The sequence below is a fragment of the Ictidomys tridecemlineatus genome, chromosome 1, assembly GCF_052094955.1.
Source record: "Ictidomys tridecemlineatus isolate mIctTri1 chromosome 1, mIctTri1.hap1, whole genome shotgun sequence".
Classification (NCBI taxonomy): Eukaryota; Metazoa; Chordata; class Mammalia; order Rodentia; family Sciuridae; genus Ictidomys; species Ictidomys tridecemlineatus.
Genome location: NC_135477.1, coordinates 73,169,833 through 73,197,793, shown reverse-complemented (window position 1 = coordinate 73,197,793; position 27,961 = coordinate 73,169,833). Strand labels below are relative to the sequence as shown.

The following is a 27,961-nucleotide window of genomic DNA, read 5'->3' as shown; positions in this document are numbered from 1 at the left end:
TTGGTTTCCCTGCCCCTGGGCTGGAGCCTTGGGGGCGTGGAATCCCCAGCCCCGCCTTAGTCCCGCCCACTCGAGGCCTCGCCCAGTCCTCTGGGGGCCGGAAGAGCGGTTACCCAGCAACGCGCGTTGTTTGGTATCCCAGGCTGAAGCCTTGGCGGCAGCGAGCGCCATGCCGAGGAACGCTGTGGTCATCTTGCGCTACGGGCCCTACAGCGCAGCCGGGCTCTCAGTGGAACACCGCACCTTCCGCCTGGAGGGCCTGCAAGGTGGGCCACCCAACGCCTGGCTTTCTGTGAGCCGCAGCCTCCGAGCATCCATGTAGTGCGTGCTCTCTGCCTAGATTTCTTTAGACCCTAACCAAGTGCCACCTCCCCCAGGAAGTCTTCCCAGAGCCCACACTACCCAGGATGATTAAACAGCTTCCTCTGGCTTTCATTGTTTGGACATAAGAGTGGACGCAAACACGAGCCTAAGGCCCACCTTGTTAAAATAATAATAATAATAATAATAATAATAATAATAATAATAATAATAATAATAATAGTAATATAAAACTTTAAAAATTAAATAAACTCTCTTTATGAATCAGGAATATTAAGTGACTTTCCCAAGTCAAATGGATGGAAAATGGGAGTGCTGAGATTTTGTTCCTTGATCATTTATGCAGCAAACACTTACTGAACATCTAATATGTATGGGACATTCTTCCAGGTATCTAGGACACACTGTTGAACCATGCTGTATATCCTTAAAGTGATCTTCTCATTGTAGACTATTAAATGACAGGTGTGCTGAAGCACAGAAAGTGGAGGGAGCCTACTCATAGTGGGACCAGTGACTGTCCACAATTGGAGGAGATAGGGTGGAGGAAAGGGTTCATTTGAGGAATTACATTTGAGTTGAGATTTACAGAATGAGTAGAAGCAGGTCATGATTGGTACATGCCTGTAGTCCCAGCAACTCAGGAGGCTGAGGCAAGAGGATGGGAAGTTTGAGGCCATGCAACTTAGTGAGACCCTGTCTCAAAATAAAAAAATTGTAAAAAGAGTCTTGGGATGTATCTCAGTAGAAAAGCACCCCTGGGTTCAATTCCCATCCCCAATTCCAACCCCCAAAAAAGAATGTATAGAAACTAACCAGGTAAAGACAGTGACAAACAATCCTGAGGCCTGAGGGTATAGGTTATGGTGAAGTGCTTACCTATCATGTATAAGTCCCTGGGTTCAATCCTCACCACTGCCAGGAGGTAGGGGGAGGCATTCCAGGCAGAAGCACTGATACCTGCAAAAGCTGGAGGCATGGAAAAATGATGGAATTGTTGAAGTGATACAGGAATGAATCTGGATAGATAGACAGGGGCCAGATCCTCCAGGATCACATAAAAACTCTAGGCAGGGAGACGAAACCAAGGTTGGTCTGAGAACTGTTTAGAACTCAAATTAGAGGGGTCAAATGTGGAAGAAAGGACAATTTGAGGGTGGTCCAGGATCGAGATGAGAGTAGCTTGGACCAGGACATCCACAAAAGGGATAATGGGTCAAAATAAAAGCAATGCTACTGCCTGAGAGGGTGGATTCGGTCGGCAAGGGCAAAGAGGATGCCAACTACATCTAGTTTGTGTCTAGCTTGAGAAGGTGTTGATGAATGGAGGTGTTAGTCACTAAAATTGAAAAACACCAAAGACATTTGGAGGAACATTTTGGACATATTAAGTTTTATGTGCTTTCAGCTTCCTAGATGAAAGTACTCAGTCAGATCTGCAGTTCTGGAGTTCAGAGAAAAAGCCCAAGCTGGAGATGGAAAGGGATGCATCCGTGATTTAGAGAGAACATTCCAAATGAAAGGGAATCCAGGACTAAGTCTTGACCCAAAGTAAGGATCTTCCAGGCAAAATGCTGTAGGAGTCCAGAAGATTAAAAAAAAAAAATGAGTCTTGGTCTGGCCTTCAGGGAAGACAATCCTAGAAGAAATGCTTTTTGTTCAAGTTTGATAGACAAGTAGAATTTCAATTGACAGAGAAAGTTACTTGCTCTGAGAAAACAGTTGGCTGAGACATTTCTGTTGTAAAGAGATACTGTGCACATTAGTCTCCTTGGGTTGCCAAAACAAAATGCCACATACTGGTGATTTAACAACAGAAGTCTATTTCCTCAGTCTGGAGGCTAGAACTCCCTGATCAAGGTCCAGTTAGGTTGGTTTCTGGGGAAAGCTCCCTTTCTGGCTTGATGACAGCCACCCTCTCTCTTGCCCTCCCATGGTGGGGAGAATGGTGTTTCTTTCTATAGAGACTCTTATTCCATCAGATTAGGGTTCATTTATAGTTGGTTACCTCCTAAAGGTCCTTTCTCCAAATACAGTCATAAAGAAGATGGGGCTTCAATATACAAATTACGGGGGGAATACAATTCAGTCCACAGCACTGTTACATGACGATGCTTAAAATGTTTTATAGTCTTGGCTAAGGACCCAACCTATATAATTGACTTCTCTTCCTGCCCCTCTGATAAGGTGCCCCCCCCCCCGCCACCTTGCAACTACCTCTAGCTTAAGTCCACTAAATGATAAGACTGAGCAGCTACAGTGCTTCTCTGAAAATAGCAGGAATCTTAGACTGCTGAAAAAGAATTCAAGAGATCTCTACCCCTTTTCACTTTCTCCTTTTGTCCACAGACTCTTGACTTCTGCAGAACTCTTTGCCCCAGTCCTAGGTATGCAAGCTCACCCTCCACATCCCATCTGCACGTTTTCTGTCGGTTCAGCTATTTATTTTCTTTCCTATTTTTTATTGAGTAAAATATTTATAACAAAAATCTGACATTTTAAGCATTTCAAGTTTTAACTCAGTGACACAAATTCTACTCACAGTGTAATAGAACCATCATCACTTAGCTGTTTTCAAAATTTTTCAAAGATCCAGGGAGAATATGCAGTAAGCAATAACTCTCTATCTCCCATTCCCAGCCTCTGAAATTCTCGAATATATTTTCTGTCTCTATGCATGTGTCCATTCTAGTATTTAATATAAGTAAAATCACATAATATGTGTTGTTTTGTGTCTGGTCATTTTAACTTAGCATCTATGTTGTAGCATGTATTTATATTTCGTGTTTATGACTGAATGATATTCCATGTTATGTATATACCAGATTTGCTCATTCTCATTCATTGATGGACACGTGAGCCATTTCCACCTTTTGGTTATTGCCAACAGAGACGCTATGAACCTTATAAAGAGTCTGGTTGAGTTTCTTTGTTCAAAGGAGTAGAACTGCTGAGTCATATGGTAACTCTACATTTAACCCTTTGAAGAACTTTCTAGAGCAGCTATATCATTTTACACTCCTATCAGCAATGCATGAGAATTCCAGTTTCTCCACATTCTCCACCAATACTTGTTATTTTGTTTCTTTGTTTTGTTTTGTATTATTGCCAATCTTAGTAGGTATAAATTGGTTTCTCATCGTTTTGACTTCTGTTTCCCTGATAACTAATGATATTGGGCCTCCTTCTTGTGTTTATGGGTCATTTGTGCGTCTTCTTTGTAGAAATGTCTGTGTGGGTCCTTTGCCCATTTTTAAATTGAGTTGCTCTTCTATTGTTATTGAATTGGAAGAGTGCTTTATATATTTTGGATACTGGATACTTATCAAACGTATGATTTACAAAACAAAAATTTTTTAAATTTTTACTCATAGTTTATTACAATGAAAGAATACAGACTAAAATCAGCTAAGGGAGGAGATACACAGGGCAAAGTTCAGGAGAGTTCCAAGTGTGAAGCTTCCAATTTTCTTTTCACAGTAGAATTATTAAGTGGTGTTCATTTTTCCTGGCAGCAATGTGTGACAATACACTCAGAATACTGCCAATAAGATTAAGTTTGCCTGAACTTTGGAGTTTGGGCTGGGGCTCAGTGACATAGAGATGGTTGACTGCTGAAATATGGCTGATCTTTTTTTTTTTTTTTTTTTTTGTACTGGGATTGAACCCAGGGGTGCTTAACCCCTGAGCCACAACCCCAACCCTTTTTATTTTTCATTTTGTGACAGGGTCTTGTAAAGTTGCTGAGGCCGGTTTGAACTTGCCATTCTCCTGCCTCCCAAGTTGCTGAGAATACAGGTGTGCACCACTGCACACTTTCCTGATAATGTCTTTTGATGCACAAAATTTTTAGCTTTAATGAAGTCCACTTTATCTATAGTTTTCTCCTGTTACATGTGCTCTGGTATTTATGATACTATTGCCAAATCTAAATTCAAGCAGATTCCCCCTGTCTTATTCTAAGAGTTTTTTTAAATTTCCCAATTTAAATCTTTGATCCATTTTGAGTTAATTTTTGATTATGGTATAATATAATGATTCAACTTCATTAAAGAGGTATTCACATGGGTATCAAATTTTACCAACACCATTTGCTCTTTATATGGTCTTGGCAGCCATTTCAAAAATCAATTGTCCAATCATTAACCTCAGTCAATTATTTCTCAGCTCTCAGTTCTGTTCCACTGTTTTATATGTCTATCCTTGTGTTAGTACCACACTGTTTTGATTACTGTAGCTTTGTAGTAAGTTTTGAAATCAAGAAATAATGAGTCCCAGTTTCATTGTGGCTATTCTAGATCCTTTAAAATTCTCTTTAAATTTTCCACTTCTGAAAAAAAAAAAAGCCAGGGGATTTTGATGGGGGTCTCATTGAAACTGTACAGTATTTTGGGTAGTATCATCATCTTAACAATACTAAGTCTTTTAATTCCCTAAACACAGGATGTATTTCCATCTATTTAGGTCTTCTTTAATTTTCTTTAGCAATTGTCATTTTTCAGTGTACAAGACATGCATCTTTTTGCTTAAATCTATTTCTTTTTTTAAAAATTTTTTAGTTATAGGTGGATACAATATCTTTATTTTATTTTTATGTGGTGCTGTTATGCTCAAATTCGGGACCCCCAAAAGACCACCAGAGACCAAGATCGAAGTAAGCAGCAAAAAGGTGTTTATTGCCAGCTAGCTCAGTCCTCCGTGGGCACACAGCAACTAGTGACACTGAGAGGCCCCAAGCCCAGAGTTTGCGGCAGTTTTATACATTCTTTGGAGAAGGCAGGGACTTCACATACATCATAGCATCTCTTAGCAAATCATCACACACTGCGGGAAAATCATAAAACAACTCTAAAACACGATTAGCACATTCACTGGCGGGAACAAGTTGGGTAAGGGTGATTGGCTAGTACAAAAAGGGGATTTCCTCTGAACTGAATGGTTTAAGCCACGAGTGGAGTACTTGCTGAACTACATGGTTTCCCAACATGTTATCAACCACCATAAACTACTGGGAGGGTCATCTGCCAGGTATTTTCCCTGTCTCATGCTGATTGGTGGCTTCTAGAGGGTTGCTATGGGTCCCCACCTAGTCTGACTGAGTCAGGGACACCTGGCCCAGCAGATCTCTCCTGTTATTTGTAGATAAACAACTCAGCAGGGTGGGAATGTGCCTAGGAGTGCTCTGTGGGTCTTTCCAAGGACAAGGGTCACTCCCCCTTCCACGGACAGGCTTTGCTCTGAGGTAGAAGCTGGTTTTTCAGTGCTGAGGATCAAACCCAGTGTCTTATGTATGCTAAGCGAGCACTCTACCTCTGAGCCACAACCCAGTTCTTGCTTAAATCTGTTTCTAGGTGTTTTATCTTTAGGATGGTATCTTAAATGGAATTATTTTCTTAATTTCCTTTTTAATTTTTTCATTGTCACTGTATAGAATAAAACTGCTTTTATGTGTTATTTTGTATCCTTTAACTTTGCTAATTTCATTTATTAGCAGTAAATTGATTAGTTTAGTTAAAGAGTTTGATTTACTTACATTTAAAGTAATTATTACTAAGGAAGGACTTACTTTTGCCAATTAGCTGTTTTCTGTATGTCTTACATGATTTTGTTTCTAAATTTCTCCATTATTATTTTTGTATTTTTGTAATGTACCTCTTTGATCCTTTCTGGCATGTTTTTAGTTACTAATTTGGAGATTACAATTAATATCCTAAACTTTTAAAGACTTTGTTTAAATAATACCAATTTAATTTTAATTAGTATGCAAATGTCACCCCCCACCCCCCCACTCATGTGTGTGTGTGTGTGTGTGTGTGTGTGTGTGTGTGAGTGTGTGTATATGTGTGTGTGTATTCCTGGAAATGGAGAATGGAACCTAGGGACTCTTTACCACTAACCTACATATATAGATTTTTTTTTAAGACAGGATCTTACTAAGTTGCTGAGGTTGGCCAAACTTGCCACACTCCTGCCCCAACCTCCCAAAATGCTGGTAATACAAGTATGTGTCACCATGCCTGGTGTCCCATGTCCCTCTTCCTTTAGGTTGTTATGTTACAGATCCAATCTTTGTACATTATGTACCCATTAACATAGATTTATAACTACTCTGTTATTGATTTGGTTTTTTTAAAAAATCATATGGCAAAAAGAAGGAGATGTTATGAACAAAAAGTGAAATGACACTTGCTCCTCTATGTTAATCTATATCACTGCCTTTACCCGTCCTCTTTGTTTCTTCGTTTGGCTTCATGTTACTTTCCGATGTCCTTTCATTCATCCTGAAGGGCTTCCTTTAGCGTTTCATGTAGCACAGGTCTACTGATGACAAACACCATCAACTTTTATTTATTGGATAATGTCTTGGTTTCTCATTCACTTTTTCCCTCACGTTTTTATTGGTGCATTATAATTGTACATACTGATGGGATTTGTTGTTACATGTTCCTACATGCACACAATACACAATATAACGATACAATTTGGCCAGTATCATTCCCCAGGACTTTTCCCCTTCTCATTCATTCTTGCAGGATAGTTTTGTCAGATATACTGGCTGACAGTTGTGATCCTTCATTTTCAACTTGGGCTACGGTGCTCAATTGCTTGGTCAAACCATAGTCTACATGTTGCAATGTATCTTTTTAGATGTGATTATTATTTATAATCATTAGACTTCATAGATTACCATTCATAATGTGGATGGCCCTCTTCCAATCAGTTTAGAGGCTTAAGAGAAAAATGATTGAGGTTTCCTGAAGAAGAAAAAGTTTTCCTTGAGACAGCAACATAGAAGCCATACCTGTGTCTCTGAGTCCATTCCTTAAAACTCTTCTCCATAGATGATTATCTCCAATCTATAATGATTTGGTTTACAACTTTTTGACTTTATAATAGTGTGAAAGAGCAACATGCATTCTGTAGAAACTGTGTTTCAAATTTTAAACTTTGATCTTTTCTTTTTTTTTCCCGGGCTAGTGATGATGCTCCTTTGCAATGCTAGGCAGCAGCAGCAACAAGAGGCAGTTCCCAGTCAGCCACAGGGTCATGACAGGAAACCAAGGGCACTCTATGGTGTACTGTTTTGCTAAGCTATAATACTTGGCAGTGGGGTGTATTAAGTGCCTGTGTGACTTAAATATTTTCAACTTATGATGAGTTTAGTGTCCGGTTGATTCTATTCCCCTGGAGAACTCTGACCAATGCACTAGGCTTACTTTTTTCTTCTGGCACTTTAAGTGTGTCTTCCTGTGAACATCTCGCTTCCCTGACTTCTGATGTGCAATTGGCTACTAATCTTATTAAGGACATCTTGTGCGTGATTAGTTTCCTCTCTCTCACTGCTTGCTTTTGTCTTTTGGCAGTTTGACTGTGTCATGTCTTAATATGGCTCTCTTAGAGTTTATCCTGCTGGGAGTTGGTCAAGAGTCTCAGATATGTATTTTCATTAAATTTGGAAACTTTCAGTCATTATTTATTCAAATAACCTTTCTGTTCCTTTCTCTCTCCTCTCCTTCTGAGACTTCCATTATGAATATGCTGTTATTTACATAACATACATACAAATATGAAGGTTTCCCACAGTTTTCCAAGGTTCTGTTTATTTTTCTTTGTTCTTTTTTCTTTTTGCCCCTCCCTTATCCTGTCGTCAGATTTTCTGATTCTTTCTTCTACTTACTCAAATCTGCTGTCAAAACTGTCTAGAGAATTTTTCATTTTGGTTATTGTACTTTTCAACTCCAGGACTTTCTTTTTTTTTTTCTTTTTCTTTCTTTTTTTTTTTTGACTTTTTTCTCATAATATTCTTATTTTGTTCATTTTTCCTTGTTTCTTTTAGTTTTTATTTACAGTTTTCTTTGGTTTCTTGAGAATACTATGATAATTTATTTAAAATAAGTTCAATGTTTCTTATTCCTCAGGGACAGTTTTTGACAATTGTTTTGTTTTATTTCCTATTTTGTGTATGCTTTGTTATTGCTATTGCTTTTGTTGAAAATTACACATCCAAAAGTTATAATATGTTGTGGTAGAGTGCTTGCTCAGCATTCACCAGGCCCAGAATCAGCCTCAGCAATACAAACACATATGACCCCAAGAGAGCAAATATTTTATTTTATTCCTCCTGGAAATGAGAATTCCTCTTTCCCCCAGAGTTTGCTCTTCTTAATTTTTGGCCTATATTTAGTCAGTGTTTTGACAAAGATTTCCTTGAATTGCCAGGAGCTTTAAAATGAAACAAAAATCCTTTCATTTCTTGTGTGGTTGCTCTGTTGAGAAACTCTTCTCTTTTTTTGGTATAAGGTTTGAACTCCCAGGTACTCAACCACTGAGCCACATCCTTGGCACTATTTTGTATTTTATTTAGAGACAGGGTCTCATTGAGTTGCTAAGCACCTTGCCATTGCTGAAGCTGGCTTTGAACTCACAATCCTCCTGCCTCAGCCTCCCAAGCCACTAGGATTACAGGCATGCACCACTGTGCCCTGTTGAGACACTTTTTAGCATTTATCCAGGTTGTCTACAATTCTGCCTCCAACTTTACTCCCTGCTTTCACTGAGCCTGTAGATCAGTGGTGAAAGCTAGGATCTTCAGTCTTTTCTGAACATGCGTCCCACACTGGGCATGCACTCTGTTTTCTAAATTGTTCAGATACATGAATGCTTTTGGAAGCCCTAATTTCTCAAAGAAATTCTTTCTCTCTCTCTGACTTTTCCTCTTGGACTTTATGACCTACATTGTATGTCCCAATTATAATCTTTTGCCAGGCAACTGTAGATTTTCCATTTGCCTCACAATGTTTTTAAACCCTTCTCATGGCTTTTCTACCCTGTGTGAATCCCAAGTTAGGCAAAGACAAATGCCTTGTGTCAGTCCTTCAGGAAGTCCCCAAATGGATTAGAACATACAACACAAGAATCTGCCAATAGGATCTGCTCTGCATTATCTGGAATTAAAGATGAGGGTCCATACTGGGAACGTGAGCTAGAGTCTTCAAGATGACACCAAGTCAGGGAGAAAGTGGTCAAGGACAAGTAAAAATGCCACAAAGCTTGCTTACTGTTTTCAGGTTGCCTTTTTCTTGATTAGTGCTCATTTTATTGCTATAGACCTTTGACTATTTTCTAGAATTATGACAAAGTTGGTTCTCACAGTTTCAGTGGTGGGAGGAGGGATTATTTTTGTCTATTTTTATGTTTCTGCAAAGAGTTTTGGGCTATCTGCTCTGCCATTTTGCTGATGTCTGCAGGTCCTTTAAATTGTGTTCCTTACGGCCTCCATAATTGGCACAATCATAAAAATTCAATTAGATCTTTTACTTGCCAAAATCATTAAAGCAGAAAGCATAAATGAACATTTTGTTATAATATACAACTTATTAGTATTGAGGGGAAAAATCCCTCCTCTAGTTCGTCCACAAATCCTGTCAATGTTACCTGTCACCTCTCCCTGGCTGCTTATCTCCTATACTCTTGGGCAGGGAGACAGTATGAACAGAGGCTCTGAAGTCCAACCAATCTAGTTTTGAACTTGTCCCCATCAAATCAGTAGCTTTGTGGGCAAAGCCAAAATCATTTAGCCTTTGTGAGCCTCTGTTTACTTATTGGTAAAGAAGAATGTGAATCCCCACCTCATGGAGTGAGATTCTACTAAGAAATGTGTGTACATAGTAAGGGCTCAACAAGTGTCATTTTTTATTATTCTGGGGGAGCAGGTCAACTTAGGGAAAGGGAGGAGGGGACCGCTTGGATCATGTTTGGGGAACAGAAAGTGGTTGGGTTGGGTGGAAGACAGTGTCCAGAAAGAGAATCCGGCCTGTTTTGCCCATGCCAATGGACAGCCAGCAAAGGTTCTTGAACTGAAGTATAATGAGATCAGACTGTCCTCTAAGAAGCCAATTCTGAAGGCGAAGCTTCTGGCAAGAGAAGTGGGGGAAAATGAACTATAAAAAAAAATATTAAGGGCTGAGGATGAAGCTCAGTGGTAGAGCAGTTGCCTAGGATGTGTGAGGCTCTGGGTTTGCTTCCTACTTCCTTCACAGCAAGAAACAAAGAAGAGAGGGGGGAAAATTAATCTTCAGTTAGAAATTATGTTCTGGAATTCAGAAGAAAAATGAGGGCAGGAAATTTGAATTAAGAGTGCCTGACTTTAAATGACATCTACAGGCTAATGACTCCCCAATTTATATCTTTAATCAGGAGCTCTCATTGCCAGAATGTTGAGAAGGCAGCTCAGTCCCTGTGTGTCCATGGTTTCCAAACTGGACCCCTAACACTCACCTCCGAAACTCCTGGGTGCTTCCCTGTCTTGTTCATGCCAGCTGCACTCATTCAGTTACCCAGGCCAAAAACCTCGAAGTCATTGTTCACTCCCCCTTCCCTCACACTCCCCACCAAGTGCGTCAGTCCATCCGGTCAGCTCTATCCCAAGGCATGTCCACAATCCAGCCCTCTTGCTCCTTTTTACCTCCCTCCTCCACCTTTTTGTTCAGCTGCCATCATCTCCTGCCTGGATTACTGCGCTGGCCTCCAGACTGCGCTCCTGTGACCCCACTTGTCCCCTTGCAGTCTCAGTACCAAAGCCAGGTGACACTGTTCATCCTGAGTCAGAGTATGACCTTTGCCTCTAAGAACATCCAGTGGCTCCCAGCTCACTCAGGGTAGAAGCCAAGAACTTGCAATGGCTGCCAGACTCCTCATGGCCTTCCTGACCTGCTCTCTCCCACCACTGCTTACCCTGTGGCTCCAGCCACATCCACCCTCCCAAGGACCCCTGGATACTCCTTGCAAACTTCTACCCAAGTGTTGGCAGTTGCCCCACATGGAAAGCTGTTTCCAACACTGTCTTCACTTTTCACCGTCTCAGGTTTGGGATCTTCTTCAAAAGTCACCTTCATGGGCGGGCCTTCTTTAGGTATTCCCACCTAAAATCTCCATTCTTCTTTCTCATTCTCTCTTTCGTCTCTTCCCTCCTCCTTTATTTCTTTTCATAACTACCTGAAACCACATATAGTTCACCTATTTACCTCATTATCCTTCTTTCGCACTTGGATGTGTGCTTCAGGGAGCAGGGGTTCTATTCTGTTCCACTCTCTTCTAGCGCCCAGTGCCTAGAACTCTGCCAGGCATATCATAAGGAGCAATGAAGATTAGTTAAGTAAATCAACCTGCATGAGGTCAAATGCTGGAATCTCAGGAGGTGAAGGAGAATGAAACAATGAAAGACAGAGCCAAGCAGACAGCAGGAGGTTGACAGGACTCGCTCTGAGGGGCAGAGTGTTAAGAGAAGTCATAGAAGGAATGGGCACTGGATGCAGACAGAGGCAGGTGACCCAGGAATTTCAAGAAGAGAATGGCCAGTGAACACCAAACTATTGAGCAGAAGTTATCTCGAGAGATAGATGAACTTATGGCTGAGAAAAGGACTTAGAAAATGAGTGCTTTCATACTCTCTCAGTGGGAAGGAAAATTGGACAGTGACCTTGGAGGTAAGCTTGGCAGTGTCTATTAAAATGTAATCCATACTGTAGAATCCAGCTGTTCCATTTCTAACTACTTCTTGTTTTAAAGGAAAATTGCACATAAAGAAGGAGGTATGCCCATGAATGTTTTCTGCAACATTCTTGGAGATAGTAAAAATTGGGAGGGAAAAAAAAAACCCAAAATTGGAATGGCTAAATAAATCGGAGCACATTCAGCATGTGAAGTACAATGTGGAAGTGAAAAATAATGCAAGACTATGTGTATTGACAGGGCTTGGTCCCCATGACATGGTGTTAAGGTCATAAAACACGTTCCTGAATACCATGAATACCACCACCCCACTTCTATTGTTTTAGACCAAGAGGGGACTAGGGCAGAATTATGGATGATTAAAAAATTTTGTCCATTTCTATAATTTTTATTTTTTTAATCACAAGTCTGCATTACTTTTATAGTCCAACAAAATTTTAGAGATTAAAAACAAATTTTCCCAACACGAGTACTTTTAAAAATTAAGAAAGGAGAATGGTCAGAGAAGAGGGAGGGAGAACTGGGTGGGCCATTGAATGTGGGTGGTTTCCTCTAGGGACATTCTGCAGAAGGTAAAGGAGTCAGTGGAGCTAAGGCAAAGACTCAGACCACAGGCGCAGATTGCTCCTCCTCCAGGAATGGAGGGGAAGGAGAGTTTTTAAATCCAGAGGAGCATTTTTATGGCTGAAGGAGATTTGAGGATTGTGTGGTATCAGCAGGTGGTTGATTGATAAAGTAAGCTCTGTATATCTATGCATGATAACTCATCTAATACTGGCTGCCAACAAGTCACCACAGGTGACAAGAGCCAGGGTGTTAATAGCAGCAAAGCAGGGGGCACATGCTCTCCCTTCCCATCTCCCAACCCCTCCACGCCACCACTTTAGGCCAAACACTAACATCACAGCAAGCAAATCTATTTGCAAGCCCTCCTCCGTAAAATCTGCATCTGAATTCTTGGTATTATTTTTAAAAACTCATAACCCTTTATCATTTCCTGAAGCCCTGCTGCTTTGGAAATATGCCCAATCTTTTCTGAACTTACCTTGCCTTAAACAATCTGAAAAGGTTTGTTCTTTCTTTATTATCCATGAGTTATAATAGCTCAGCAAAAATGTCTCCACTCTAGCCTCAATACTGATGTTTAACAATGAGTTTTAAGTAATTGTCCTGGCCAGGGTTACTCCCCGCCTGCTGTACTTAAATCTGCCAAATGACTCATTCAAAACAATTGGAAGGAATTGAAACTGACCCTTAAAATTAGAACCAGTTATTTAGCGAAGCCACCTTAAGCGCCATTCTCTTATCCCTAGCTACACATTAGCTGCACTCATTAACGGCCTTTCGCATTGCATCTGTGTTGAGGAAAGAACCACACCTGTCTGTATGCCTGCCCTCCTGTTCGGCAGCATTTAAATCATCCACTGAGGGTGCAAGAGGATGGAGCTCTTCCTGAGTCCCTTCACTTTATCCAGATCCCTCTTGAAGAATGTGGTGCCACTTCAAAGAGGTGGGTGTTCTGCGGGTGGCCTTACAGCTTCTGGTTGATTTATGCTGGAGTTTAGCCACTGCCTTTGCACAGACTTTGCTTCAGGAAGTATGTTTATCTGACCTTTCTTTGAATAGACAACTACACAGCAGCTCAGGAAAAAAAAAATGGGTCCTCCACATAGAGCGGTGGCATTTGGATGAGCTGCTGGAATTCTTGGGATTCTTCTTCTTTGATCCCTTAAGCCTGCCCTGGCCATGCAGCTAACTGGGTGCATCATATCCTGGACTGATGGGAAGGTGACAAGTGTCCTGAGGCTGAATATATGAGGTAGACTCTGCTGCAGTTATCACTCCAATACAAATCAGACTTAGGTCCCTTGATCCACAAGAACTAGTGGTGATGCCCAGCATCGTTCTGTTTGTTTACTCAGGGAGACTGTGTTAACACCAGGCACCTGGAGGAGGAGCAGGGAAGGATTGTGGTCAGTGAGGGAGACACGTGCTCTTAAAGACCATGAGAGCCTTTCCTGGCATCCCCCTGGAAGGCAGGTGAGAGGAGATGCTCTCCTAAGAGGGTTCTTCCTAAGGAGCTTCATTTGCTCACAGATAAGGTGGACCTGCATTAATCAGCACCACCCTCCAACTCATACGGTGGGTTAACTGGTGAATCAAATCCTGTTTCTTTCCAGGTCTACACTATGTCATGTAAGAGTGACACTGTCTCCATAAAACAAACTCCAAACCCAGGTGCAAAGTGAGGCTGTGTCAGCTAGGCCCTTCAGGGAGGGGAATATGGGCAGGTTGCAGGGTGCTCATGCCCCCTAGACTCCTCCTCCAAGTTCCTTGGCCAACATTTTCTCCAAAATCCCTCAAACCTTGGAGAGTTGGCCTTGGGTGTGACTAGGAGAGTAGCAGCACCTTGCTCCCCAAAGAGGGAGCTGTTTCCTGATGCCTTCCGGTCAGATTGAAGTCCATTCCTCCGCAGTACAGTGCAAAGCCAACAAACATGGAGCCCTCACTGTACCTTTCCACTGATGCTCCCTCCTCAGGGGGTGCTGCTTGAGGAACTCTAAGCCCCAAAAACCCTGTGCTTTGTACTGCCAGCATGTCTCCCTAGATAATCAAAGGTAGATAATCAACTACCATTCCACCCCAGCGGGACTGCTTCATTTAAACAAGTCATTGGTCCAAGCTGAGTGCCTTCTTCAAAGATGTTTAAGAACAAGACACTTAAACAGGATACAATAACATAAATATGCCAAAGAAAATGACATGGCATTCTGCAGAGAGAGGCATTAGCTGACGCAGGTCAATTAGGGTTGCCATCAGGGGCCCAAGCAGTGTTATCTTGTTAATAGAGATTCTCACTGAGTCTTTCTGAAGTTTTTTTCCACAAGTGAAATTAAAATCACACAATTAAAATGCTCACAGTTGGGGCTAGATGTTCTTGAACTGATTGAAAGATGAAGAAGTGGACACGCCAACATTTTGAAACAGCAATTGTCTCTGTAATTAAATGCAATTAACTGACATAAATGTCTGCTTTTCTCCTCTGAAGACTGATTGAAATGCTAAGATTTTTTAAAAAAAATATGTCCCCAATCTGATTTCTCTTTCCATCGAAGCTCACCACAGAGAGATAACCATGGGTATTTTTCTTCTTTCTTGAATATGTACTTTAATTGATATTGGGCATGTATTTTTAATATGGAATTGTACATATTTATTGCCTGATTTTTGTTTATATCACAAGTATTACTCTTGCTATTTTAAAAAGTTCACAAAGAATGAATGGAAAAAGAAAATGTGGTATATATACACAATGGAGTTTTACTCAACTGTAAGAAAAATGAAATTATGGCATTTGTTGGAAAATGAATGGAACTTAGAAGGTTGAGGGCTGTATGTTTTCCTTCATATGCAAAAGCTAGAGAGGAAAACGGAAAACAGGTTGGGATGGATCTCCTAAAAATCAAAGAGAGGTCAATAGAGGAAAGGGACCAAGAGGTGAGAGGTAGGGAGGAAGGGGGGAAATGCTGGGAAGTGATAGTAGCCAAATCATATTGTTGTATTGTGTGCATGTGCAAATATACAACAACAAACACATCCTATCATTATGCACAACTATAGTGCACCAATAAAAAAGGTGGGGAAAAAAGTTCACAAACATCTAAATAAAATCTCAGCATATGAACATATCACCGTTTACCCAACCATTCTCTTTTTCATGGAATTTTGCCATTATAGTAATATGGAAAGAAAGAACATCTTGTTGCCAAAATCTCCCTGTTTTTCTAGTTTTTTCCTTTATAGGAAAAAGGAAAGGATTTATTTTAAGTACAATTTCCTAGGCCAAAGACTAGAATTGTTTCTCAAAGCTTTTGATTTGTACTGTTAATTTCCATCCGAATAGTTTACCAATTATATTTCTTCAGTAAGAAAAGAAGCTGCCTAATCCTAAATCCCCTTTGACACTGAGCATCATCTCTATGAGATTAAACCTGTGGAAAGGTCAGTAACCCTTTCCTAGAGAAAGGCTACTGCCCAGCAGATCCTCTGGGTCTGGAGTCATTTGTAACCAAGATCTGAGTTTTTCATGTCTAGCTGTGCTTCCCAGTCAGGGTGAGTACACATTAGGTCAGTCCATATATGTGCCCACCATCTGGTTAACTCACAGCCATGAGCGGGCCAACAAACTGTTGTCATCCATGAGGACAACTACATATTCGGTAAGTCTGGAGTCTGTCCCCATGTCCCCATCTCACTCTGTTTTCCAGCTGTGTTGACCAAAGATGGACATGATGTCTTCCTAGAGAAGATAGAAGACTGGAATGTGGTAGAACTCATGGTGAATGAAGAAATCGTCTTCCATTGCAACATTAAGGACTTGGAGTTTGGTAAGCTTTTTTCTGAATTTTTAATGCAAACTAAGAGCCCTGCAACCTGTAGCACATGAAGGAAAGCATTCCAACCACACACAGTAAAATGCTTGTGACTGAGCTTGTTTCCAGAACACTGAAAACAGAAAAGAAAAAAAAAATGAAGCCCTGAGCTTTCAAATATATGATGGAATTTAAAGATAATAGCTTTTTCTGCTCTTTAATAAGGTGTGCTTTATTATCATTTGCTTTTAAAGTAATATCTGTTCCATTTGTTTGTTCTATCTACACTCGCTAAGACAATTAAAGTCCATATGCTTGTAGTATATGGCATTATCAGCAACCTTCTAGGGAGTTCTTTGCCCTGGAGGGCTTCTGGCTTGGAAGACTGGCACTATGCATGCATCCCTGTGCTCAGAAGCAAGAGTTTTTACAATCCACTAACTCTGTTAAAGCCTAGTTAACATTTTAAATGCCTGTGGCCTTTGAAAATGCACTCCTGGTGGAAGCCCTAGTTGTATTTAATATAATATCAAACTGAGTGTAAAGGTGGCCAAAAGAAAATGATTTCTCTCTCCCAAGGAGGTGATGGTAAGCTAGACCCACTGTGTGAAGAGGCCAGAATAGCCGTGCTAAATGCCGACTGATCCCTTCGTGGAACAGACAATGTCAGCTGCCTCTGGCCATTCTGGGATGCCAGCAAAGTGGCCTTCCGGAACATGGACATCGGGCTCTACCAATCAGAACAAGGCGACGCTGGCCTCCGGTTTCCTGTATGGCAGCACAAGGGCCACAAAAATAATAAAACCACATCATTTGCAGCATCTCTCAATCTTGACCCATAGGAATAGCCCTCCAATATCAGGTACATACTGAGCTGAAGGAAATAATAAAATGCAATCTAATAACAAAGCACCATGCCTTACTAATAACGCATCATTGCCAGAAGCACTTGAGTTTCCATTCTATAGTAAGTGAAGAGCTAGGAACAGATAAAATTAAAGGGAGGGAAAAGGTTGGGGTTGGGGGTAGGGGCAGGAATTTAGGCCTTTGGAAGTCTGAACCAAAAGTCAATGTCAGTACAGTATTTGGAAACCTGGTTATTTCTATAGATTAATTTCCTGTTCCCACTGGAATAAATATTTTAAATTGCTAATATAAAATTAACTGAAATAAATGTTCAATTATCCTCCTTTAAAATAAGAAAAGCATCTGCCTTCTCTTATATTAGCCAGTCCAACAGGATGCTCTGAACAGGGCAGGAAGAGTCCTGAGCAGAAGCAGGAAGTAGCAGCCCATTCCTTTGGAGGGGAACACAGCACTGTATAAAGAGGATTGTAGCTATGGTCAGGATAAAAATAAGTCATGTCAAAATGATATTCTTTTTTGCTACCAGGTTCTATATACAGACTGCAGGATAAATTCTTAGTTATAGAGTAAGGAAGAGGGGAGAAATGTAGACACCAATCTAATGACATTAAAGGTGAAGTCCTGGTAAGAAGGCCTCAGACATGCAGATTACCCCACTGAAGACTGGGTCCTGTGTTGAAGGAGCAGGACTTTCAAGGCCTGTAGGGAACCCACATACCTGGGGAGCAAGCCTTCTCATGAACTTGGGCAGCCTCAAACTCTCCCACACCCCAGACTCCAAAGGCCAACAGACACTCCATAAAACCCCTTGTACAGGTTTTTTTTTTTCCTCACATGTGATGAAATAGAAGATATATTTAAAACTCCAGGTCAAACATCACTTACCAGAGCTGACCCAGATTACCAATCACTTAGAACCCTTTGAACATATTTAATCATTGCCTTAGTAAGAAACAGGCTCAAAAAAATTCTTTCTCTCAGTGTTTGTATTGATTTTCATGCCTTTAGTGACCCTTGATTCAGTCTCATATTTTTCCAAAGACCAATTTCAGTTTCTATAGATTCTATGGGATTCTATCTTTGTTTCAATATAAATATTTTAGTACAAGAAAAATGCATTTTCATTAAAGAAAAGGTATGATAAGGATGAAAAGTTTAATAACACTTTAATATATTTTACTTTGGGTTTCTTCTATTTATGGTCTGAATGTTCATAAAGAGATAGGCAGGTACAGAAACTGATTTTTACCCATTTGGGATCACATTATCTGTACACAATTTTGTACTTGTTTTTTAACTTAACATTTTATGTTGAGTTTCTTCCTGTGTGACAGAGCCTTTGCTGAGTACAGGCATTAGATCAGGAAAATTCTTCCTCCTGTGCAATGATTCCCATTTTCACTGCCAAAACTACTTCTGCTGAATTCTAAAATTACAAGTGTTCCCCCATCTGCACTGGGAATGGCAATGTCAGCTCCAAGCACTGTGGAATCCCATGTCCTCTCTGGGGGCTCTGTAACCCTAATGTTGAACTGGTACCAGATGCTCCATGCAGCCTCCTTGTTCTGTCCCTCCATGACCATAACTGAAGGGCAGGAAAGGAAAAATTGCATGCAAATTATAAGAAAATCCAGAGTACAAAAAGCTTCTGGAAGATGCTTGTGCCCAGGGCTCTGCACTCCAGTTGAGATCAGAGGCAAATGATGTTTGATCCAACATTACTTGGAAAAGTCACAGCGGTGAAGAAATGGGTGGGATGGGGGAGAGAGAGTAAGCCTATCATTCCTTCCACATCATAAATGTTTTCAGTGCCTTGATTTTTCCTTGTTCATAAGTGTGTGTAAGTGGTTGTCTTCATCTACTTTGGTTTGCTATAACAAAATACCTGACACTGGATAATATAAAGAAAAGAAGTTTGTTTACCTCTTTTCTGTGACTGGGAAATTCAAACAGCATGACATCAGAGTCAGGTGATGGCTGCTGGATATATCACAACATGGCAGGTGGCATCACATGTGAGAGAGAAGCAAGAAACAAGGATCACTCTTTATAACAACCCACCTTGAAGAAACCAATCCACTCCTGAGAGACCCAATAAACTCAGGGAGGGGAGGGCATGAGAGCGGTCATGACTCTGTCACCTCCCAGTCGGCTCTTCTTAAATGTCCACCACCTTTCCACACTATTTTGTTGGAGATCAAGCTCCTAGCACATGATCCTTAGGTGGAGAAACCATATCCAAACCTTGGAAGGAGTACTTTCCAAGTAAACATTGAAAATAGAATTAAGACTTTGATGTAGAAGCCATCTATCTTCTAGTGACTTTTACCTCCAGCTAGCAGTAATCTAACCCTCCTCTGCCATTAGGAAGAACTTTTCTTTGGAAACATCTGAAGAACCTTCGTCTGTCTTCTGCCTCCTTGAACCTACCTCCCTCAGAGGGCCAGGAAACACAGCTTGCTCCCTATCAAGGGAAAAGTGATCTGTGCTTAACAACCTGGACACACAGATGCATTTAACACTTTTAAAACAATACTTAATTAGATCACATTTAAGTTTTATAAAATGTCAAATCAATGCCACTATTAGTGGAACATATAAAGAAAGTGATGTTTTAGAATAAAATTAGAAATATCACTCTCAGTAGTTTTAAAAAGATATTTGGGATTTCTTTCTTCTGGTTTTTAACAGTTAAAAAGAATAATTTTTCAGGGGGTCTTCCAGGGCTGCTGCCTGGGGCCTCACTGGCTATACCTGCTCTCTTCCTTAGGTTTGGCCTTTAAAATCTTAAATAAATAAATAAATAGAATCTTAACCAATACCGTGAAAAAGCCATGTAGAAGAGAACTGTGTTCAAAATCAGTTCCCAGTGGAGCACAGCACTGCATGCCTCAACTACTCAGGAGGCGGAGGCAGGAGGATCACAAATTCAAGGCCAGCCTGGGCAATTTTGTAAGACTCTGTTCCAGAACAAAAAGGAAATAGGGCTAGGGATGTAGCTCAGTTGTAGAGCACCCTATGTTCAATTCTCAATACCAAAAAAAAAAAAGTTTGAGGGACTAGGGGTAGGGAGCAATAGGGAGATGGGGGGAGAACCCCAAAAGGATCCTTATTCCTTCAGTAGCAAAGGCTGCTCCATTTGATACATCTCCTGGACAAAGTAATAGCAAAATGTGGGGCTTAAATCCTCCTCCTTTAGATATTTATCTCTAGCTAGTGACATTTACCTCCAGTTAGCAGGCATTGCAGGGTTATAGGGAAGGAATATCCCAGATGACAATGTGTGTCCATCTTGTGGATGCCAAGTTTCCAGGAGAGACACATCACTTGGCCAAATCCAGGTGAAAGACAAGAAACTACCAGCCCAGGTGTCTGACATAAAGGGCGGAGAGAGATTCTTGCCAAACTGTGTGAACATTTAAAATGATCATGGAAAAGATCATATTAGACTGTGGTGTAATCAGGCACTCAGTGTAACCAGCTGTGAACCTCTGCTCTGGGGCCCTATGCTCTAAGGCTTACAGAGTCCAGGCAGCAACAGGCTGAGTGCTAAGCTCGGATAAGAAAACAGGGGTAAAGCATGGGGAGGACCATGAATATCGCCTCATGCGGGGACTGTGAGGAGGAGGGGGAATGGTATGAACTAGTAGAACAGGTGCCTGGGCTTAGAGGGGGTGACCACCCCTCACCTCCAATACCACTGTTTTCTGTGCAGAAGAAAACTAGTCTGGTGGTATCAATCTTCTGGATTTTTCCAAAAAGGCTAGGAATCTGGATTTCTATTTCAAACTTCATTTTTTTGTGTCTGTACTGGGAATCCAACCCAGGACTACATGAAAGCTAGGCATCTATCACTGAGCTATACCCCCAGTCCCTCAAATTTTTGGCTCAATTTTTAAAAAAAAAAAAACGTAATGCCAAGTGAAAAACAAAATCAAGCCCATTTGTGGTTCATTCACTCTAATATACTTCTTTGGTCTAGGCATCATTTTCTTTTTTCTTTTAATTTTTATTTGTTCTTTTTAGATACACATGTTGGTACAGTGCATCTTGACATATCATGCGTACATGGAGTAATATTTATTGTAATTAGGATCCCATTCCTGTGGGATTACATGATGTGGAGTTACACCAGTTGTGTATCCACATATGAACATAGAAAAGTTTTGTCCAGTTCATTCTGTTGTCTTTCCTACTCCCATCCCCCCTTCCTTCCCTTCATTCTCCACTGAACCTCTCTTCTCCCCCTTATTGTACGGGCATCATTTTCCACAAAAATTCCATGGTCCCTCTCCCCTGTCTACAGGTTTCTCTACCCTGGTAGCCTTCCTGTCTACAATGGTGATGTGTGTAGACACTTTTTTGTCCCAATGAAACCGCTTGACCCAACCATTTGGTTATGCAAATAAAAAGCAAAGAGGACAGATCTCTGAAATGACACCTGAGAAGCTGGGACTCTGGAAGCCTATGGTTCCTGCGATCCAGGCATTTCATTGGGGGAGGGCCTTTTAGGCAGAGCTGCTTCTCTTGGCTCACATTTTCTGATGGGGACTGCCTCTTAGTGAAGTGTTAGACTACGTCTGCATACACAGCCGCAGACCTCGGTGACAATGAGTGGTCCTTCAGAGGAGGTCAAGAACTGAGACCCAGAAGACCCAAGAAAAATGGTCATTCCCAGTCCCCTCTTCCCATGGGAGTGACAAGTTAGGAAGGGCTCGGTTCAAATCGTACGATCGATGCCCCCAATATGTAACACTGACGACCCAAACTTCTACCTCTAAGGAATGCACTGGCTTTACAGTCTCCTGCAGGCAGATTCTAAGTCCCATTCCTAGGTTCTGATTTAATAGATTTGGGATAAGATCCAGGAATCTGCCTTTGTAACACATGCTTTGGGTGATTCTGCTGCTCACAGTTCATCTGTGCTCTGATATAGTTGGCACTGGGATGTCAGGGCACGACCACATCCTACAAATAGAGATGGGCACTTGCCCCAAGGAAAATGGAGCTGCCCTCTATCAATCAGCCTAAGAAGGGCTGGGAAGGCTAGTCCTAGACAAGTGGAATGGGCTATTTCTTCCCTCTTGGTTTCATGTTCTTGGGTCTGGATTCCAGGTGACTAGAAGGGCTTGGAAATACTCCTGAGGGGTGAGGGAAGCTGGTTTCAGAGCTTGGAGGTATGTTGGGGTTAGGCTGGCAATCATCCTGTGGTTGGTGCTCCTTGAACATGATTGATTGTCCCTGAGCCTCTTGCCAGCTCTTGCTAACAGTGACAGCAACAACTGAGCTGTGACATGGAAAGATCTATTTTGCAAAGGCTGTGTCTACTCTTCAAGTGGAGGCAAAACCCAGTAGGAAGGGCACTCCCAACATGAGCACAGCAGCAGTGGTGGCCTCAGAAGTCAGTGGCCCTGGAACCTGCTGGAGGTGGGTCAAAACAGGCAGGCCAGCCAGAGCGTGGGAGCACACAGCCCCTACCACTTCTGTCCAGAGAAGGGGGACCTTGGAGAATGTGGATTTGTCCTTCGACCATGCAGAAGGATACTTCTGAGCAAATTTGGAGTTTTATGGGTAAATCTTTCACTCATACCCATAAACCAAGAAGACGGGGGCAGACTTTGGGTTATACATATAAAAATCATTTACCTTTCTATATACATCTACTTGTTAAAATATACATTTATATTAGTGGGTCTTTTACTTTTATTGAGGATTGAATTCAGGGGCATTCAACCACTGAGCTACATCCCCAGACCTATTTTGTATTTTATTTAGAGAGAAGGGCACTATGGAACTGTGATTTTTGAGGGAAGGAGTGGAATTGAGAGGGAGGGCAACCTCCCCAAGGACTATCATATTTCAGCCTGTTCAATCTGCAGACACTTCTGATGGAGATTGATATAATATAGCCAGGGCATGAACATGTGGCTCAGTCAACCTCTATTATCAATGCAATCATACATTGAATGGGCAAATCTAAGTTAAGAAATTTTGTATAAAGCACTTCTTTTTCCATTAACTTTTATTTTAAGCTTTGGAACTGCTCTAATATTGTACCACAGATTGTTCCCCAGATTCATTATGGTTTTTCAGGACTTTTAAGTCCTACGAATGACCTAGACCTTATCCTATACACATATGATCTGGTTACCCCAAGTTTCTCATAATTCCTCCAAGTAAATCATAGCTTTTACTCTTTTCTGCTCTTCTCCTGGTTCTCCTTCCTCTTGGAATACCCATGCTGTATTCTCTGGCTGACAGAAGCCTTCAGATCCCTAGAGGCTCATCTATCACACCCTCCTCATAGCCCTCCCTGCCCCTACTCCACTCCGACCTACAGCACCAGGTACAACCTTGCAGGTACTTCCTGCCACAAGCTGAAGATGCTGGTTTATTGGTGCCCCTGCTACGTCTGCAGGAGCAGCTCAGCAATGAGGCACTCTCTTTTCTCCACCTTTGTGCTCTTGAAGAGTAGAATCAAGTTCAGCAGCCTGTTGAGAAAATATCCAAAATAACATTAGTTGAAACCAGTTAGTGGTGAGAAGTTCTGAGGATTAATCTTATGAATCAGCTTGACCCGGGCACAGAGTGCCCAGATGTTTGGTCAAACATTGTTCTGGGTATGTCTGTGAGGGTGTTTCTGGATGAGATTAACACTCAAATCAGTGGACTCAGTAAAGCAAACTTCCTCCTCACCTGTGTGAGTGAGCCTCGTCTGATTCATTGGAGACCTGAATAGAACAAGAAGAGGGAAGAGAATTTGCTTTCTCTGCCAAACGTTCTCAGACTGGATTACTGGTCTTCTCGTACACTCAAACTGGAACTTATAGCACCAGCATTCCTGGTCTCAGGCCTTCATATTCAGACCGAAACTACACCACTGACTCTCCTGGTTCTCCTGTTTGCAGACAGAAGATAATGGAACTATCTCTGCCTTCATAACTGTGGAAGCCAATGCCACATCAATATAGTTACAAAGACAGATACAGATATAGATGATATAAATATCTTTTTTAAAATTTTTTTAAATTGTAGTTGGACACATACATTTATTTATTTATTTATTTATTTATTTATGTGGTGCTGAGGATCAAACCCAGCTCCTTGCACATGCTAGGCAAGCGCTCTACCGCTGAGACACAACCCCAGCCCTAGATGATATAAGTATTTTATGGGTTTGTTTCTCTCAAGAACATCGAATATGAAAGTCTAGAGTTCCTCAGTCTCCAGAGACCCTGATTCCATCTGACCCTCTGCTCTGGCATCTCAGCTTGGAGCCCTCTGGTCCATCATGGATACTGAGTTTTAGTCATCAGGTATGTGTTGCAGGCAGCTGGAAAGAGGAAGGGACAAGCAGGGCTTTAAGGGCATGTTCCCTAGTTTTTGTTTGTTTGTTTGTTTGTTTGTTTTGAGATAAGGTCTCATAATGTTGCCCAGGCTGGGCTCGAATTTGCAGTCCTTCAACTCAGCTTCCCGGGTAGCTGGGATTACAGTTGTGCACCACCTTGCCTAGCTTACCCCCTCCCTTTTAAGAATTCTCAGAAGCCCCACTTGATCCTCCACTCTTATGGCTAAACCTACTTCAAAAGGAATTGGAGGTTAGAGATGTTCAGTCAAGCTGCAGCGCACTGCTAAAACACCTTGTTAATAAAGTAGCTGGGCAGCATGGCAAGTGGAAGGAGGCCAGCAGCCCCTGCCACCTGCAGGCTCTGGGAGGTGTTCGATGATCGTCTGCTACTGTATTAAAGGGGACCTGGTCATCACTGAGGGCTTATGATGCTGGTCTTAGGACAAACTGTTTTAGGTCTGGGAACACTTCTAGACAGTTCTAAAACCCTTCTCATCTTATCTCCCTCATGCTGCTGGATATAATAGGTAGATTCATGAAAAACCATCAAATCACCCTAAGTAAATCTGAATTTAATGTTATCCCAGTAAAAATACCAACAGGACTTTTTGAAAATAAAACAAAGTGATTATAGAGTTTGTATTGAAATATAGATAAGTAATAATAGCCAAAAATAGAGTAGAAATCCAAACTTGATACACAAAGGAACATATCATAAAGGTTGAATCACGAGGGAAGAATATTCTTTCTAAATATTGTCAGAAAGATTGGACAGCTATCTATAGGAAAGCTGGATTTATACCTACCCTTCTCCTGGAATAAATTTTAGATGAGTCAAATATTTAAGTGTGATAAATAAAACTATAAACTTGAAATTTTTATAAACTTGGAATAAAGAAGGCCTTTCTAATTATAAGTCAAAAAACCAAAGACATAATAGAATAAATGGATAAATTCAATTCCATAAGAATAAATATGGTTTTGTGTTAAACAAAAAAAAAAGAGAACTTGCCATCAAAAATTAAAATATCGGTCTGGGGTTGTGGCTCAGTGGTAGAGTGCTCACCTAGCATGCGTGAGGCGCTGGGTTCAATCCTCAGCACCACATAAAAATGAAATAAAGATATTGTGTCCACCTCCAACTAAAAAATAAATATTTAAAGAAATTAAAATACCTGTGGGAAAAAGTATTTTCAACTCTTATTTTTAATCAATATAGTATTCCCACAAATCAATAAGAAGACTAACAGCCAACAGGAGTAGAAAAGAAAGGCAAAGAAATAAATAGACCATTCACAGAAAAGAATACACAAATGGATCTTAAACACAAGAAAAAGTGTTTAACCTCACTTATAATCAGATCAATGCAAACTGAAACTGAGATACTAAATCAAAACGTGACAATACTCTATGTTGGTGAGGATGTGGAAAACAGGCATTCCTGAGTCAGAAGGAGTGGTATAAGTTGGTAAAATGTCAGCAGAACCATCTAGCATTATTTGCCAAAAAATTTAAAGCATGTATCTCCTTTTTATAAGCATGTATCTCTTGATTAAGTATTATGCCCTTTAAATGACTTATCCTAAAGCTCTACATCTACGTATACTTATTTACATAGGAAAAAAGAAACTCTTTAGAGCCTGGCTTGTAATAATGAAAGGAAGCTGCCCTATATCCATGAACAAGAGACCAATTAAATAAACTCTGCTTCATTCATGCAATGAAGTCAACATGACCAGTCAAAAGAATGAGAGACCTTTGGAGTATGGTTATGGAAATATCTCCAAGATACATTGCTTTAAGTAAAAAGAAAAAAAACCTGAGCATAGCAAAGTATATCTATATTATGTTACAGTTTATGCAAAATTGAGAAAGAACATATGTATATAAGCTAGATCTCTATAAAATATATATAAAAAAAAAAACAGGAAGTAGCTACCTCCAGAGAGGGAGAGCTGGGGTGGCTGTGGGACAGCAATGAAAGGGAGACCTTTTACTCTACACCACTTTTATCTTTTAAGTTTGTGTTTAAATTTAAAATTGTACATATATTGCTATTAAAAAGTAATGTGAAAAATTAAGCATCTGGGTTTAGCTTGACAGAGAAACCAGATTCTAGCATAGCAGAGGGTCATTGAAGACATGAAGACCAAGAAGCAACTGAAAGAGTGTTGAACTAAAGAGAGAATTCAGTATTTGGAAAAATATATATATTCAAAATTCACTTGGCTCAAGAAAAGATGCTCAAACAGCTGTACAGTCACATGGAAAAAACTGAAGGTGGACCTCTACCTCAGACCAGATACAAGAGTCAACTCAAAGTGGATGAAAGATCTATACATATAAGCCCAAACCATAAAACCCCTTAAAGAAACCTTAGGAGTAAATCTTTATAACCTGATATTTGGTCATAGTTTTTTTTAGATATGACACCCAAAGTATAAGCAGTAAAAATAAATATATATATATTGGACTTTATCAAGATGAAAAAAAAAACTTGTCCTTCAAAGGACATCATTAAGAAAGTAAAAACTCAAAAAATATGAGAAAAATCTTGCAAATCATATTATCTGATAAAGTACTTGTATCTAGAATATAAAAAAATTACAACTAAATAACAAAAAGACAAAACACAATTTTAATATGGGAAAAATATCTGAATAGGTATTTCTTTAAAAAAAAAAAAAAAATATATATATATATATATATATATATATATATATATATATATATATACCATTTGTGTATATATACACAAATAGTCAATAGGCCCCATGAAAAGATGCTCAACTACATTAGTCAACAGGGAAATGCAGACGAGAATCACGATGACATATCATTTTACACCCATTAAGATGACTTTTACCAAAAACAGCCAATGCTTTGGTTTGGTATGGTCTGAGTAACTCCCAGGGGTCCATTGTGATTGAAGTCTTGTGTCCAGGGTGATGCTATTGGGAAGTGCTCTATAGAATCTTTGATAAGTGGAGTCTAATGAAGTCCTTAGATGACTGTATGTTTGCCCTCAGAAGGCACTCCTTGGTGGTTCTTTCAAGAGGATTGTTATAAAGCTTGAGTTTTTCCCCCACTGCCCTTACAGAGATGTAATTGCTTGCTTCTGACACACACTCTTACCGTTGCCATACCATGTGCCATAAGGTGGTCAGAGGGTGGCCCTTGCCCAACCTGTGTTATGCTGTTTGGATTTTTAACCTCCAAAACTTGGGCTAAATAAACCTTTTCTCTAAGTATATTTGTTATTTCAAGTATTTCATTGTAGTAATGCAAAACTGACAAATACAGTCAACACATGTTGTTGAGTCTGTGAAAAAAATCAGAACCCTTATACACTCATTGCTGGTGGGACTATTAATTGGGCAGCTATTTGGGAAATCAGTCTGGCAGTTCCTATAAAAGGAATATATACAATTACCATATGACCCAGCAATTCTATTCCTAGTTATATGCCCAAGAGAAAAAGAAAATGTATTGATGCAAAAGGTTGTTCATAAATGCTTAAAGCAGCATTTATTTATAATAG

The 27,961-nt window shown here is 40.5% G+C and overlaps 1 protein-coding gene across 1 annotated transcript; it reads left to right on the top strand.

Annotated features, from left to right (window-relative positions):
* Positions 1 to 169: 169 nt before the first annotated feature.
* On the top strand, positions 170 to 17,092 carry C1H10orf53 (chromosome 1 C10orf53 homolog). Its single transcript, XM_078020374.1, has 3 exons — positions 170 to 266; positions 16,101 to 16,220; positions 16,785 to 17,092. The coding sequence occupies exons 1-3, from the start codon at positions 170 to 172 to the stop codon at positions 16,847 to 16,849; spliced, it is 282 nt and encodes a 93-aa protein (XP_077876500.1). The 3' UTR covers positions 16,850 to 17,092.
* The last annotated feature ends 10,869 nt before the right edge of the window (positions 17,093 to 27,961 follow it).